This window comes from Gymnogyps californianus, chromosome 1, assembly GCF_018139145.2.
Source record: "Gymnogyps californianus isolate 813 chromosome 1, ASM1813914v2, whole genome shotgun sequence".
Taxonomy (NCBI): Eukaryota; Metazoa; Chordata; class Aves; order Accipitriformes; family Cathartidae; genus Gymnogyps; species Gymnogyps californianus.
The window spans coordinates 65,487,943-65,503,680 of NC_059471.1; the positions used below are offsets into that span (position 1 = coordinate 65,487,943).

Consider the following 15,738-nt stretch of genomic DNA (forward strand, 5'->3'; position numbering starts at 1 on the left):
CGCGGCTCTCCGCGGGCGCGCTGCCCCCGCGCGGCGGGGCCGCCGGCCGCCGCTGCCAGTGATGTCATGGGGCGGCGGCGGCGGCGGCGGCGGCCGCGGTGGTGGTGGCGGCGGGGGGTGGGGGGGCGGGGAGGAGGCGGCACTGCAGCTGCATGTGTCTGTAGCGGCGGCGGCCGCGGCGGCGGGGCCGGGGCGTCGTCATCTGCATTCACATGGGGGCGGCGCCGGCCTCCGCCTGAAGCCCCCGCCCGGGGAGACACAAAACCCACGCGAGGCGCGGGGTGCCGCGACCCCCGCCCCGCCGCCGCCGCCGCCATGAATTCGGCGGAGCAGACCGTTACGTGGCTGATCGCCCTGGGCGTGCTGGAGTCGCCCAAAAAGACCATCTCCGACCCCGAGGGCTTCCTCCAGTCCTCCCTGAAGGACGGGGTGGTGCTCTGCCGCCTGCTCGACCGCCTGCTCCCGGGCACCATAGACAAAGTAAGTGCCCGGCTCCCCCCCCCTCCCCGCCCCGCCGCCCCCCGCCGCCCTTTGTGCAGCCGGGCCCGCCGCCCCCGGACCCGGCCTCGCCCGCCGCCGGGCCCCCCGCGCCGCCTCCGCCCGGGCGGGAGGGAGGGGGGTCTCCCCGGGCCCGGGGGGTGAGTGAAGGGCGCGGGGGGGCCGGGGCGCGGGGGGGGGGGGGGGCGGTGTCAGCCCCGGTCGGGCGTGAGCCCGGGGGAACCGGGGCGAAAGCGGGGAGCGGCAACGGGCAGCCTGGCTGAAGAGGGCTTCCCCCCTTGAGGGCCACGATTTTGCAAGTGTTTTACACAAAAAAAATGCTCCGCTCTCCAAATCGAAGTCCTGGATGTGCATGGAAGAAGCATTTTCGGGGGGGGGGGCGGTTATGGACCTTTTCTGGCATGCCACGAGCCGGCTGCAAACTTGTCTACGCAACTGCTGGAATAGTCGGTGCCTCACCTCACTTGGGAGGTGATTCAGCTCATCCCTTCCAGCCTCTGAAGGACATCTTAATGTTTGATGCTTAGTTTTCTTGAAGGGTGTTTTAGCGTTATTTGGGTCTTTTACTGCTTGGTAGCCTGTGGAAAAAAATCTCATTCTTTTCGGGTCGAAAGAACGCGTTACAGCTCTATGCTGCGTTGCGTTTGAAGAAAATGTACTCTGTCAGGTAACTTTTATGTGTTATGTGTGCGTACGTAATTCCTGTCGTAGCTCAACTGGAGGGGAGGGGTTTGATTTTTTGATACTGTGCCCCAAGACTGGGGACGATGCAGTTATCTCACCTGGCGTTCGACAACGCAGCGCACATAGCGACCCGCGTATTGGCAAAACTTTCCTTGTGAGCCAGTACGAGGTGGTGAAGAGAAGATTGATGAAGGTCATCTGCTATGCTGATGGGAAAGCTCCTTGCTTGAAAACAACACCATATTTTTCACCTTTTGCAGTTGGCAGACCACTCCACACGTTGGAGCCTGCTGACAAGGGGCTTTTGTTACTTTTTGTGGCTCTTTTTCAAGTAGTCCGCTGACCCACAAAGTTGAAAACCAGTGCTTTGAGCTCGGTAGGGCACTGGACTGGGCTATCTCCCTTCAGTTTGCCACCGACTGGGGTTGTTACTGTTTCGTGTTGTACTGTAGCGAGGTCCTGGCTCTGGACTGGAGTCCCACTCTACTGGATGCAGTAGGTCGTTCCTGCCCCCCTGAAATTCACAAGCAAATTAGGAGGCGGCATGGGGATGTGGAAACCCTGCAGGAGCCCGCGGTGCTGTCAGTGGGCAATGGAAGTGATGAGAGCCGGGGCAGCGTGTCGGCAGCGGTGTGAGCGTGGGTAACTCGGGATCCACCACAGCGACCAGTGGAGCTAGCTGGGACAGCCGAAGCCGCTGTCACCGCCAGCTTTCCCCACCACCATTTTCCCAGAAGTAGCTGTTTGTGTGATAGAGCCGAAGAGGACGCGTGTCCGCTCCTGAGGCGCTGTGGCTTTGTGGCTGTGGTACGTGAGGTGCAAGCTGCTGTCCAGTATGCTGGGCTGTAAACTACAGCTCAGGAGCAGGTAAATGTCCTGCTCCGCCATCCGGGGTGGCACGTGTGACGTGGGGCTGAGGGCAGGGACCCCCTCAGCGTGGGGATCCCCCGCCTGGCCGCCCACCCACTCGGGCAGCCTCTGCCCGTGCCTCCTTGCCCCCAGGCTCTCTTGTCTAGTGGCACCAAGCCCGAGGAGGGTCTCGGCAGCCCGTCCCACCGCACCACTCCAGGTGCTCTTTCTGAGCACCTCTCCAAAATCCTGTGGCTTTGGGTCCTGAGCTTTGGGGCAGAAAAAGTCTTTCCCCTTGTGTGGATGTCAAGCCTAGTAAAATGGGGTCCTGAACTCAACTTGGGAAACGGGCTCTACTGAACACTGAAATAAATAAAAGAGCATGACAGGAATAAGCGTTAGAACAGTGTTTCCCAACTTAACGTGCTTTTCTCTGTATGGTGTAACTAGGGACAGCTCGATTAGTGTGGATGAGAGGCTCTCTTTTTTCTTTTCACGTCAGAGGAGCGAATACCTCTGATGTTCGGGCAGGGGGTCCCTTCACGGCACCCACACCCAGAGGAGGGTTTGCAGAGGGGCACAGCTCCCCACAGCCTACCCCGCCACTCATGGACCTCGTGGTGCGGTGGCGCGGGGTTTGCAGCGGGTGGTGTGCGGGCTGGGACGGCAGCCAGGGCGGGAGGAACGCTGGCATTTCGCAGCCTCCCGCCTCCCCGAGCTCGCCCCGCGTCGAGCAGGGTGCTGGGACAGGCGGCTGCTGGAGGTCTCTGCCGACCTAGTGTGTCTCCTCCAGCTTTGGCTTAGTTGAAGTCTGGGGAGAAATAACCCTTTTTTTAATTTTTTTTTTTTTTTAGGGGCTCTTTATTTTTGTCAGGGGAACTGTACTTATTTTTGTGGGCCTTTCACATTGCACTGTCTAATTCATAGATGTGTCTGAGAGACTCGTGAACTGATTTTCTCATCCAACTTTGTGAATGTTCTTTTTCTGTAGACTTAGAGTATGTACCACATACTTCTTTCATGCTCTCAGCTACTGTTATAAGTCTGAGCTATTTACATGCTACTTTCTTCTTTTTTTTTGTTTGCTAATAAAAACATAAAAAATTTACGTCCTTCCCTGTATTATGTTATTTTTTCAATGTCTTTTTTGCTACTACTGTTCGTTATATCATGGTTTTTTATACTGAGCGCATTTTAAATATGAGTCCTTTTATTCCTTATTTGTCCTGAAAGGCTCCAGTTCAAACTGGACATTTTTGAAGTCTGAAAGATACAATGTTTGTCCCACAGATGTTGACTGATTCAGTTCTCAAAATCATTTGAGATCATAACTTTCTATAAATATCTGACATGAGCAGACACTTTGAAGACTCACAGAGCTCATTTTTCTGTAAATACAAAGTAGTAACTAAAACCAGAGAGAACATAAAAAAAAAATTACAAATTATAAATAAGAAGGAATGTTTATCAGTTTGGTGTTTTTAAAGATGTTTTCTAGAAAATGCTACAAATGCATTTCTTTCTTTCAAAAACTGTTTAGAAAGAGGATTCAATATGTGCAGGAATGCAATAATACATTTTTTGGCATTTTGTGCTTTTTAAAGCCTCTGGGTACGCTGAGAGTAATTAATAGAAGATTTTTAACAAGTAAAGGTTGTGTGACCATAAAAGGAATCAAGCACTTGAAGGTCAAAGAACAGATTTTTCTTGGGTCGATAAAACAAATTGGTGGGTTTCAAGGTTGCTTAGTATGTTCTTCCTTTTAGATTGCTGTGTATTTGTGTACCATCCTTGCACAGAATAAAGTACAGAGCTTCTTGTCAGGAAGTTTTGGCTAAATTTGTTTACATTACAGTCATCTTCTATCTCAAACAACAGCAAAGGACAGATACTAAATTCACCAGATTCTAAGAACTCTGAATGAAAATACTTTGGAAAGTAATGTTCTTACAGACTGTTTCTCTCAGTTTTGGGCTTCCATTTAACGTCATTACGATTCCTTTCCATTTTGAGAGAGACCGTGACAGGGTAAAACAAAATAGTTGGGTTAGGCAGTGTGATGGTACTGCTCAATAACCTTATCCTGAACATGGGAAAAGAACAAAAGGGAGAACAGTTAAAAAAAAACCACCAACAACACAAAACCAACAAAAACCACAACACCCTGACCAAACCTAGCCACGTCTTAGTTTTTTAAAGTGCAGAGATCTGTACTGAAACACACTGGTCAGTTGATACGCTCTAAAAGGTACGGAATTGCTGAATTCAAGTAGTTTGAATGAAAAGCCATGGTTTCGAGTTACAGGATTTCAACCCTGCGCTGTAAAATTGAGTTACTTTGATGGCAGGGGAGAGGATCCCCGTGGAAGCATTGCAGTGCAGTTGTCTGCCGCGTAGATGCTTTTCCTCGCAGAGATAATTTTCCAAACAGATTCCTCCATTGCAGACCAGTTTGACCCACTTTTGACGTTGTAAACAGAGATCAGAACTGGAGCGGGAATTTTCCTTGTCATATGAGGCTTCACGCTCCATTAAGTTTTGTTTGTACTTTCGTATTTGGTCAGCTGTTCGACAGAAAGCATCATTTTGAGGACAGCTTTGTTCCATTCAGGGAAAAGAGGGAAGACCATCGGGAGATGCGGTGCAGCAGCCATTTGGCACCTCGTGGTCCCCCCGCCTCCTGTTAGGGGCTCCTGGGGGGGATGAGAGCAGCTGGTTCAGCGCTTTGAAGCCAGGGGATGGGGAAGCGTGCTGGGTGCGCGGCTGGGTCTCGCATGCCTTGGCCCCCCTCCGTCGAACAGACCGTCCCCAGCCCTTGCGCCGAGCGCAGGATTAAACAACCCAGAGGCTGCTCTGCTGCGTGTGGGAGGCTGATCCAAAACACAGCCGCTTCCTCTCGCTGCTCCCGCATCGCCCAGGCGTGAGAGGAGCGGCGTGGGGCTGGCCCCGGGAAAATAAATACAGCGCGCTCTTGCTGGCTGAGACTTGGTGCGCGGCTGGAAGAAAACTTCGTTCTCCCTGTGGAGGATTGGGCACCGGCGTCGACATTAGTTTGATTATTAATTGCGATAGCGTCAGGACTGATGGCAGCAAAGATTAGGATCTTTTTATAAATACCTCGTGTATTAGTATGATCCTCTTTTTAGTGATGGAGGTCTTTGGCTAAATGAGGCGTTCTGAATTGTAATTTAGGAAGAAATTAACTCTTTGTGACTCAGAAGGCAAATGAATTGCTCTGTATGAGCGCAAGCACTGAAAGAGAGTCAGAGTCCCCAAAAGGAGGGTTCGGGCTGCCACGCGCGGCAGCCATCTCGCCAGCCTTGTCCTTGCGATGGGTGTGTGCACCTATGGCTCTGGCAAAGGGAGATTTATGTTCACCTGTCTCTGATTTCACACGGAGGTATCACAGCCAAGTACTTCTGTCCTGTTGTGACGAGGTGTGACCTGAATGTGGTATTTCAAGCATTGCAAAGGAAGAAGAAAGGGAAGGTGTTTGGGAGCCAGAGTTAATAACAAGTGGTGATTTTTATAGCCCAATACCTTTGCAGAGGGTGCAACGCTGGCTGTGAGCTGACTGTGGAGCCCAGGCAGAGCTCAGGAACCATGGTGAGCATCCCGCCAGTGGTGCAGAGGTTACTCCTGAGTTGGCAGTTGCCAGATGCTGGTTGCCCCTAAGCAATCTGAATTTGGGAAATTCTTCTGCAGGGTGGCTCTGCCCCTGCAGCCCCAGTGAGGCTATCGGGGTCTGCCTGGCTGAACCAAAGGACTGTCCTGCCTTTGCCCACTGAAATCTGTTGGGAAGGTATTGCAGACGCTGGTATTGCAGCAGCAGCAGGTCATCGTAGGACTAGACCTGGGAGGCAGGAAGCAAAATCTGCATTTTAATGTGCATATGCTCTCTCCCGCCCTGGCAATAGTCCTTACGTAGAGCCTCCCAAGGAGATTATTGTGCTTCTGGCAAGAATAATCCGCGCCGGGCAGCTGTGCCTGCCATGGCTGCGTGCTTGGGGAGCGCCGGCGTGCATGTGGATGCTGTTGCTCCAGGGTGGAAGCACGGCGAGGGCGAGCCAAGCACCAGGGGAAAGTTATCCCAAGCGAAGTTGTTAGAGTGCCTTTTTCCTGAACACCTGCTGTTCTCCTAAGTGTTACTGTGAGCTTCTTATGGGATCATTCGGTCCTGTTACAGAGTTGTCATTGGCCACGTTGTCATTTGTCACGTTACTCCTATTGCTTTGTGAGAGCAGGGGTGCACAGATGCACTGAAGGAGAATGCCCTTGCTTTTCCCATCCATGCACTGGCTCTGTAATTCTGGTGACTGGGGTGTTATCCAGAGAAACACGGTCTGCCTGCGTGCGCTGAGGAAGCAGAGGACTTGTATCTGTGTTTGCTGTCTTTTTCCTTGAAAATCAGACCCTGTTAATGCGTAAGGGTCTAGACTGAATTAAATAAGGGCATGCCAGACCCTGAGAAGAGGGGGCAATTAAGGAAACTGTTGGTGATTAAATTGTTTTTGTGAGAAAATACAGAAAGATAATGTAGGTTTTCTGGTCTTACTCTCGTTAATGTCCTTTCCACAGTTTCTAGATACATTCTTGCTATGTCTGCACATAATATGGACAACAGAAAAGGGAATTCCTTAGCCCTCAGGTGCCCTACTACCCAGACCATCCTCCGAATGCGGTGTCTGTGTGGGGAAAAGGAAGAGCTGTGGGGATGCCACCACCTCGCTCCCTCTGGTTACTACTGTGTGCTGGTGGCTGAGGGCGCTACATTGTTCAGCTGAAAATGTTTAAGATTGTAATTCAAGCCTTAGAAAACTGGAAGTCTGGCTTTAAAATTGAAGTTTACAAATTATATATGTATATAAGTGTATTTATACATATATGTGTACTTAAAATCTGGCTTCGAACCACTGAGGGGAATTCAAAATACATCTTTCTTAAATAACAATTTTAATTAGTCATTACTCAGTGGCTATGATTTGAAGAGCTGTGGCCTTAAAGCATTTCAAGCATGACAGGTCTTGCAAAAATACTGTGAGCTGGCAGCATGGAAGCGGTGTCAGTCTTGCACCTTGGCTGGCTGAGCTTTACTCCCTGATCCTCAGCCAGTGTGACACTCCCGTGCTCTCCCCGACTTCGCTGCGTGGAGCAAAGCCACCTTCTCTCCACATCTCTCGGTACGATGTTGTTGCCGCCATCACCCGCCACCGGCACCGCGGAGTCGAGGAGAGGTGGCCGGCCTCGTCTGCAAGAAGTTCCCATCGTGCCGCTCCTCACCACGGACCCTTGGCACCTGGTGGGCAGAGCTCCCTCTCAGCCCCCAAAATGCTGCTTGGGTCTGGGAGCATTTCGTTCACGTCTCCATTTTCCTGCTTTGCAGCATGTGCTGTTGGATGATGTTGGCAGCTTGCCCAGGAGAGGGTCTTCACTGTAGGGCTTTGGTAGTCCTATGGAATATTTTCACAGAGAGAGAGGGGGGAAAAAGCAGTAAAAATCATACACCTCCCCGCCGGTGCAGCTGCGCTGACAGAGAAGTGCTTTTGTTGGCTTCGTTAATGTCATTGGAGGAAGTGGTACCGTTAGACTGGCAGAGGAATTCCCTCTCTGGCATATGTTACATCCACACCGAGGAGCGATGCCAGCATATCTAGCAGCAGAGCTCTCCCAGTATAAACAAACCCTGAGTGATTGGACTCCTGAAGCCCGAGCTCGCGCTGCATCAAAACAGCGACGCTGCGCGGGAAGCGCTGCAGGGTTTACGTTAGAAGGGGTGCAAAATCCCTACCCACCAGCCTCCCTTCGCAGGGGAACCTCTTTAGGTAGGTTCTCGCCAAGCACTGCCCAAACACTGCCCATACCTGGAGCAGCACTTCATCGGGCTTTTTCTCCTCACTGACTTAAGGGAAGTACGCGTCTTCGTGCGGGCGCCTAATGCTGGCACCCCTGGAGCGCCGCAGCGTGAGGCTGACGATACTGCATGGGGTTGGTGACAGTTGCATGCTAGCTGATTTCCTCTTTTTCTTTAAAATAGCAAGAAAATAAGCAGAACCACAGGAATTAGGAGTATTAGTTCTCAGCATTTAGGAAACACTGGAAAGAAGATTACTCCTGCAGCTGAAACTAGACCCTCTTATGTGCATATATAAAACTCTTCGTGCACACTCCTGTGCATGTGTTTCAGTAGGACTCGTGCCTAGTTCAGTTCAGGAGGTGGGCCTGCAAGTGGATTGTAATTGCAGTTGCAAAGGCAGCTGTCAGTCTTGTATTTGCAAAGTTTTACGTGCTTGGCATTCTCAGTTTCTTAATGCTATCTTAGTGTAGTTTTTTGTGTGAAATATAAAAATATAATGGAAACTTGAGAAAACAAAAATATCGTCTGGAATGTCCCGGCGCCCATAACTTACTGTGTTTGTATCTTAGGGCTTGGTCAAACACCCACCTCCTGGGAGTCAGTTTATAGACTTTAATGGGAATTTGATCAGGGTCCAAGGGAAGTGACAAAAGTACAGTACTTCCACTGCAAAGAACGTACTATTTTCCTGAACATTGTTTAACACGTGCAAATCTGAAAGGATGAGCTCAAACAGTTGTATCAGTTTTACAGTATCATTTTCGCAGGGCAGATTAAAGAAAAAAAAGTGACTCTAGTTGTTGCGTAAGACTCAAAGAACCAGTTTATCAAGGCTGTCACAGACCCGGCTGGCATTTTAACCAAACTGTAAATTTCCTTTGCAAGCTTAGCTGAACTTAGTTTTTGCGGGCTATTTCCAATAAGGGACCGAAGCAGCTAAAGCAGAACATCAGTGTGTTTGAATGTAGGTCACTGTTAATGAAGGCTGGTCAAGCAGACGAGCATTTCTGAACGTGTGCAGGGGAAGAACTCGAAGAGCTGGAGGACTCTTCAGTCAACCAAAGTGCTCCTGGTTCCAGGTGCCATAGCAGGGTGGAAGTTGAGGGAGCAGGGAGCTGGGGCTGATGAGTTGGTGTGGCCCATTGGACAGTAAAGGAAGGATGGTGGGATAAGGTGGTATGGTAGAAGAGTAGGGCTAAATGTGGGATTAGAGTTGCTCATTTGGAAGGTGGTGGTGTGTGGTCTGAGGTGGGACAGATGGAAGGATGGAGTACAGGGACTGGTGTGATGATGTAGCATGTGCAGCAGAGGAGCGTCAGATGTGGGATTTAGCCGTGCTGATGGCTGTGGAGCAAAGCAGTGGGATCTAAGAGCTGCTGCAGTGGCTCTCACTAATAGTGGTGTCCAAGGGCAAGAGGTTTGGGAACCTCCATGCTAAGTTATTTCATAAAAAGTGGGCACCTGTCACTTCTTAGAGAGGATGCACTGTTGAGTTCTTCCAAAGGCCACTCAAAGGACTCTTGTAAGTCCAGGAGATGACTGGAGTTTGGGACGCTAAGCAGATGAAGGCTCACTGTGTTAAAGTCCTGGATGGGGTCAAGAACATAGCTGCACTCTTGCTTTTGCCTTCTGCTGTGTCTTAGCTCTTGGTTAAATTCAAGGCTGGGTATCCTCAGCATATAAGAATTTTAGGGCATATTTTAAGGCACCTGCCTTCCCCTTTGTGCTGTGTGCAGAGCCTAGGTGAATTCTTGGGTGAACCCTGGAAATTTAAAATTTTGGGCACCTTAGTGCATGGCTTGTAGGAGCTTCAGTCTTTTACTGGATCTAGCTCTTACTATCCATGCTGGCTGACTGCCTGCTGCTGCATTTTCAGAGCATGGATTTCCTCATGCCAAAATACAGGTGTCTAGCACACAGTAACTGCTGCGTGGCTTATTATTGAAAAGTTTGTGGGCAGCAGGTTTTATAGGTTGGGAGAAGTCAGTACTAAAGAGCTACAGTACTGCAGAAACAGTATCGTGGTAAGATCTGGTGCTCCTTCAAGACACCTAATTTTAAAACACAACTGCGCCTTGCTGAGAATCTTGATCTGTGTTTTTAGTTTAATTATAGCATCCTGCTAATGTCACCTAATGCCACCAGCAAGATATGCGATCCATGCAGTGGTTGGGCTCTACTGCACAGTGCTCCTCACTTACAGACGTGGAAGATGCGACCCTTTAAAGTGCAGCCGTGACTCCTGCTGTCCTGGGAGGAGTGTGGGCCTCCATCCGCAGTCCTCTGAGCCCAGCTCTGTTCACTGATTACAGAGGGAGCGCCGCATCTGCTGTCGGTTCCTAGCAATGGATGCTTCCTCAAGCAGACAATGTCCTCCCGCGTAGCTACAGAGGACGTCGCTGTGATGCCAGTCTTTCTTTTCCATCCCTGCTGGGGGCAATTTGTAAGGGCGGGTGTGCTGGGACAGAGGACAGAGCAGGAAACCTGAATGCCCCAAGGGATGGGCCCTGCTGGTCACGGGAGCAGGAGCAGGCAGGAGGTAACGCAGCTAGGAGCAGTGGGGAGGGAAGGAACCTGCAGGAGTTGCTGGACAGTGAATCACCTGCACTGTCACAGCCCAGGTTAGTGTGAGAATGGCCTGGTTTCCTCCTCGTGATTTTTCTGAATCTCATTTTTATCCCTGAACACAAACCCTGGTGACAAACCCCAGCCTGTAGCGCTTGTGCAGGAGGTGTTTGCCTCTGTGCCACTGTGCTCCATTGGAAGATCAGTTGCCCTTGATGTTGTGCCTCAGCCACTCAAAGGGGCTGGACGCAAAACACAGCTGCTGTGGGACCGAATGTGATCAATAGGACCCTTTCATTAGCTTTGCTGCATTGTTCATTTATTTACTGATTAGATTGCAGTAATGCTCTGTGTGTACAAGGCGTTCTGAAACCTGGATAGAAAACTGTTTCCTGCTGCGAGGTGGATATGGTGTAAAAGGCTCCAGGCAGGATGAACAGGGTGCGGGAAAAATGGTCCGGCATGTTGTGACAGAGGACAGTACCCTCGTCCACCCTATCCCTACAACACCTCCCTTTGGGACTCCATTCTTCTGTGATGCTCTTTACAGTGCAGAGTTCCCTCTTCATGGGATTTTCCTCTAATATTCCTACTTCAGGGCTGAGTCTTTGAATTTCAGACTTGGGCAGCCGTGCTCCTGAACAGGATGTTTTTAAGTGTCTGCTGGACATGCCTACTAGTTTGCAGCTACCTGTTATGTTCTCTGTTAGTTTCTGCTTTCTAGTAACTGAGACAGTCTTCTTACATAGTAAACCATGTTGTACGTATTATATGTCGTGCTAGATAAATGATTGTGGTGTTTTTTTGTTTTTTTTTTTAAACTTACATGTAGTAACTCTGCTATCATTCAATCTCTTCCTATTGCCCTCATGGCAGATTGCAGTTTATATTTAAAGACCTCATACACCTCTCTTCCTTTGACCCATTTTGTCAACTGGTTCATCAGGTAAATGCAAGTAAACAGCTAGTTTTCCATACATGTAGCTGAAGATGTCTCCTACTTTTTATTAATTTCTTGTGTTTACTCATTGCAATCAAAGGACTGGTTTTTTTTTTCTTTTAAACTCATTATTTTATACATTCCTTTCTTATTTTCTTCATATACTTTCCCTGTCCAAATGAACTAATGGTAGCCTTTTTCATTTTTTCTAAGGCCACCCATCATACCTTTTCTTGATGCTGCCTGTCTCTGCATTGCCATTTTTTATGCATTTGTTGTTGATTAAAATCATAGACTTAAATGTTACAACCCTTTTGTTCAGTTTGGCTAGGTACCATCTATTTGTATCGCACATTGTTCTCCATCTTTTCTGGATGGCGGAAAATATACTCCACTCCTTGATAGCTGCAGTGCATCACATAAGTGTCCTCATTGAATTTATCTGTGATTTCCAGAACTACTCCCTGAGAGATTAAATCTTAATCAGAACCTGTCCCTGAACCACGAAGAAGTGGTTTAAACTGTTGCTGCTCTTTGTATTACCTTCCACTTGTCTCTTTGGATTCTACCGTGGAGCCCCGGTCCCTAATTAAGAATCTGTCAAGTCCCTCTGGAATCCCTGTCTTTTCTAATTACTACTAGCCTTTTTTATTTGTATTGCTAGAGCACATAGAGGTTCCAGTTGGACACTGAGGCCTCTTTGTACTAGGAGTTGTATAGACATATAAGAAGACGACAGCCCCTATTAATGAACTAATGGTGTTGGTCTATGAAAGCAAGAGGATGAAGCAAATACTGTAGGGGAAAATATGTAACCTCTTTATTTCATTGGCTTTATGTACACGCAATCTACTTTTTATTAAGCTAAGTAATTTTGGAGTATGACTCTACTTTAATTTTATTTTGTTTATTCTTTCTCTCTGAATGTATTTGCCATCTTTGGTAAGATCTTTGGTAAGCATTTGTGGTCTGCTTGCATTTATGTTCTGTTACATTTTGAATCGTCTGTGAGGCTATAAATGTGATCTATGAGAGCGAGGTCACTCTCCTGACCTTCCTATAACTGTATGTAAGGGATGTCGTATACCGTAAGTGTGATTTTAACACAGGCTTGGCCCACATAGTTGCACTTCGAGATTCTGTCAGGGGGGCCAAGTTTGTCACTCAGGTCCCTCACTGTGTTTTGCAGCCATCTGTAGGAGAAGGTTGCCAGAATCACATTACGATTTCCCAGGTAAATAACGTGTGTGCTTCTTTTTATGGGATCATTAACACTTTAAATTTCTAGCAGGATACAAATGCTAAGATATTTTTAGATGCGTTACCCCTATGCTTCTGTCTCCTGTTGGATAAAAACGCCACTGTAGCCAACAGAGCTGAGAAAACATAGCTTGCTTCTCGCATCGCCCCTGAAGTCTTTTTCCTTGTTTTGTGAGAGAAGAAATGGCATTTCTAAAGATTTACTGTAACTTATTTTATACTTTTGAAGGAAGATGATTTTTAACTGGAAACATGCGTTAGAGTGCTGGTAGGGCTGAAGTCTCACAGACCTATACTTGGCATGTATTTTAAACTTCCAGTCCTGAAAGAGGACAATTTGCAGGGTCTGGGTTTTCTTTGCTTGTTGTTTCTTTCATTGGATGTTTTTGCTGTCCTCTAATCAGATGTCCCTCCTTACCCCCTTTTTTGGGCCTATTTCCAGGTATTGTGCAGTCTTATGAGGTATGTGCAGTCTCTTATGAGGTAGTAGTACCTATATCTGGGTTTCTTACAATTACTGAGTTCTGTGCTTAACGTGTGGGGACTTTGGGAATAAGGAGTCTTAATGTAGATTATGTTATGAGACAAGATGTTTGTTTCTTTTAAGAGAAATCTAGATTTAACGTGATTTCTTGTTAGAGGTTATTCTTGTTTGGGGAGTAGAAATAATTTTAAGGTTTCTCAGAATGAAAAGAGGCCTTGATGAAGTAGAAGCAACCAAGAAAATTGTGGGTGCAAGAAAGAGATGAGGAAGTCTGACCTATAAAGGGAGATCAAAACCAGTTATTATGCAAATAATTTAAGAAAAAAGTTATAAATTACAACTATATTATTATTGTGTAAGTATTTGGAATATGGAGAAGGGAGCATACTAGAAGCATCAACATGGAAATACTAATGGGATTCTCAGGAACCCTTTCTAACAAGGGATGTTGGTATGATTGACTAAGCTTGAGATTTCTTACTAGAATTAAGTAAATTAGAGTAATCAAAAAGTATAACAAGCAATGAATGTGAAACCAGCAAAAACAATGCAAGAGGGATGAAGCTCTTGACGTTTCCAGGAGGGTTCTCTCACTGCTTGTATCCTTTCCAAAATTTACTGAGATCATCTTTCGGGCTGTTGTACCCATGTAGGACTTCTTTGGCGTTTCCTTTACGTTTTTGTGTAGTAAAAGGGTTATTCTTAACTCACAGCGGTTTATCATAGTACCAAACAATTTGAGGAGTTTGGGGCATGTGTGTGCGCTTGCTTGAGGAAAGGAAAATTCTTCAACTCATATCGCTACCAAATCCCTTGTATTACAAAATAGTGGCTTTCATTTAAAAGTCACCTGAATTTTGTGTTTAGAAAATGATAGTGACTTGTGTTTTAAATGTCTTCGTACCAGGTTCACCCTGTCATGCTGTTGTATTTGTTAATTTTTGTGGTATCACAGGGTCAGAGATATCTTTGATACCATATAAACATATGGGAAGGCACTACCTTGGTTTCAGCTTCATGCAGTGTTTGGCGTGAACCCTATGTGAAGTTCCCAATGCTATGGAGATGGATTATGGTTGCGAGTTTATGTAGCCTTGACATACGTGTACATTTAACAAACCTTCCTTCCGACTGTAATGCATAATGAAAGGACACGATGCTGCGGGTTGCCACGTTAGCTTCCAGCGACTTGCAGTGCAATTCTGTGCTAGGCTTTCCCCTTCCAAAAGAACGTGTCCAGGGCTGCAGGTCTGCTTACTTGTCAGTTTGGGCAATGCGTTGTTTGCTAAACTACTTCATAGAAATCAATGAATTTATTGTGAAATGCGGCTTACGTGCACACAGAATTTGAGTTAAGCTGTGGTAAGTTAAGCTATACAGCCCTGAAGCCCATGGGGCTGGCTGCTTTTCCGTGGAAGGTCTACACTTCGCTTTCAGGGTAGAGGTTGAACTGAAGGCAGCGTCAGTGTGGCTGCAGAGAGCACATGGCTGCGTTGCCAAAAGCTCTTTTCTCTTAAGTTCAGTCAAGGTTTTCCTCTTCGTGAAGTTGCTTTTCTTCTGGGGTAGGAAGAGACCGCAGCTGTTTATTAAACTACAGATAAACAAAGCTCGTTAAGATCGGACCCTGGAATTGGTAGATGATTAACTCTGGGTACTGATATTTTTCCACTGAGCTCTTTGGAGCATTTCTGATGTATTTCCTTGTTAGAAACCCGATACTTAAGGGTGAACTGAAGTCAAAACAAGGGGGGCACTGGCAAGCCCCACAAACGACACGGCCCACCCGCGACGTGGGCGTTTTACCCTGTGCACGATCGTTTCTTACTGCGGCGCAGGGCGGGACGCCATCCCGAGGAGGGGCTGTGTCCTGGCTGCCCCTCGTACAGCCCCTCAGCCCAGGGCCCGAGGCACCGCCTCGCCTCGCCATGCAGCCCAAACCCTTAATGGCACGGGGCGGCTGTGTATTATTATTTAAAAAATAAAAATTAAGAAATACTAAGCGGCGAGGCCCGGGGGCGCTCCCACCCCGGCTGGGCCTGCGGCTGCGGGCGGGGCGGGGCGGGGGAGGGCCGGGCCGGGCCGCGCCTCCCTCCCCTCCCCTCCCCTCGCCGCCCGCCCCGCGGCGCGGCAGAGCCGCCGGGAGCCGAGCTTGGCCGGGGCACTCCTGCCCGCTCTCCTGCCCGCCGCCCCCTGCCCTCGCACGCCATTTCCTGTGCTCCGTGTTTACTTCCCGGTTCAACCCCTTCACTGGGAGCGATCGGTGCCGCCGCCGCCTGCGGAGGGAGCGGGAGGTGAGGGGAGCGGCGGGGCGGGGGACGGGGGCCGCCGTGCCGTGCCGGTCTCCGCACTGAGCCGTCCGCCTCTTCTCTTGCAGGTGTACCCGGAGCCGCGGACGGAGGGCGAGTGCCTGAGCAACATCCGCGAGTTCCTGCGGGGCTGCGGTGCCTCCCTCCGCCTGGAGGTGAGTCGGAGCGGGGGCGGGCAGCGCCGGGCGGGGTCGGGAGGGGTGGTCGGACTGGGGGTGCCCGGCTCGATCCCCGGGGGTGGGGGGGTTTCTCTGCCTCCCTCTGCAACCCCCCCCCCCCCCCTCCAGCGCCGCGGGAG

The 15,738-nt window shown here is 49.0% G+C and overlaps 1 protein-coding gene across 4 annotated transcripts in view; it reads left to right on the forward strand.

Moving 5' to 3' along the window:
• The first annotated feature begins 315 nt into the window (after positions 1 to 315).
• Positions 316 to 15,738, forward strand: part of ARHGEF7 (Rho guanine nucleotide exchange factor 7) — a 129,528-nt gene continuing 114,105 nt past the window's right edge. For 3 of the 4 annotated variants that reach the window (XM_050891308.1, XM_050891318.1, XM_050891336.1), the window contains exons 1-2: positions 316 to 480; positions 15,509 to 15,595. In XM_050891308.1, coding sequence (XP_050747265.1) covers positions 316 to 480; positions 15,509 to 15,595 — 252 coding nt within the window. The remainder of the gene's footprint in view (positions 481 to 15,508; positions 15,596 to 15,738) is intronic. The other variant, XM_050891327.1, reaches the window with a different exon arrangement.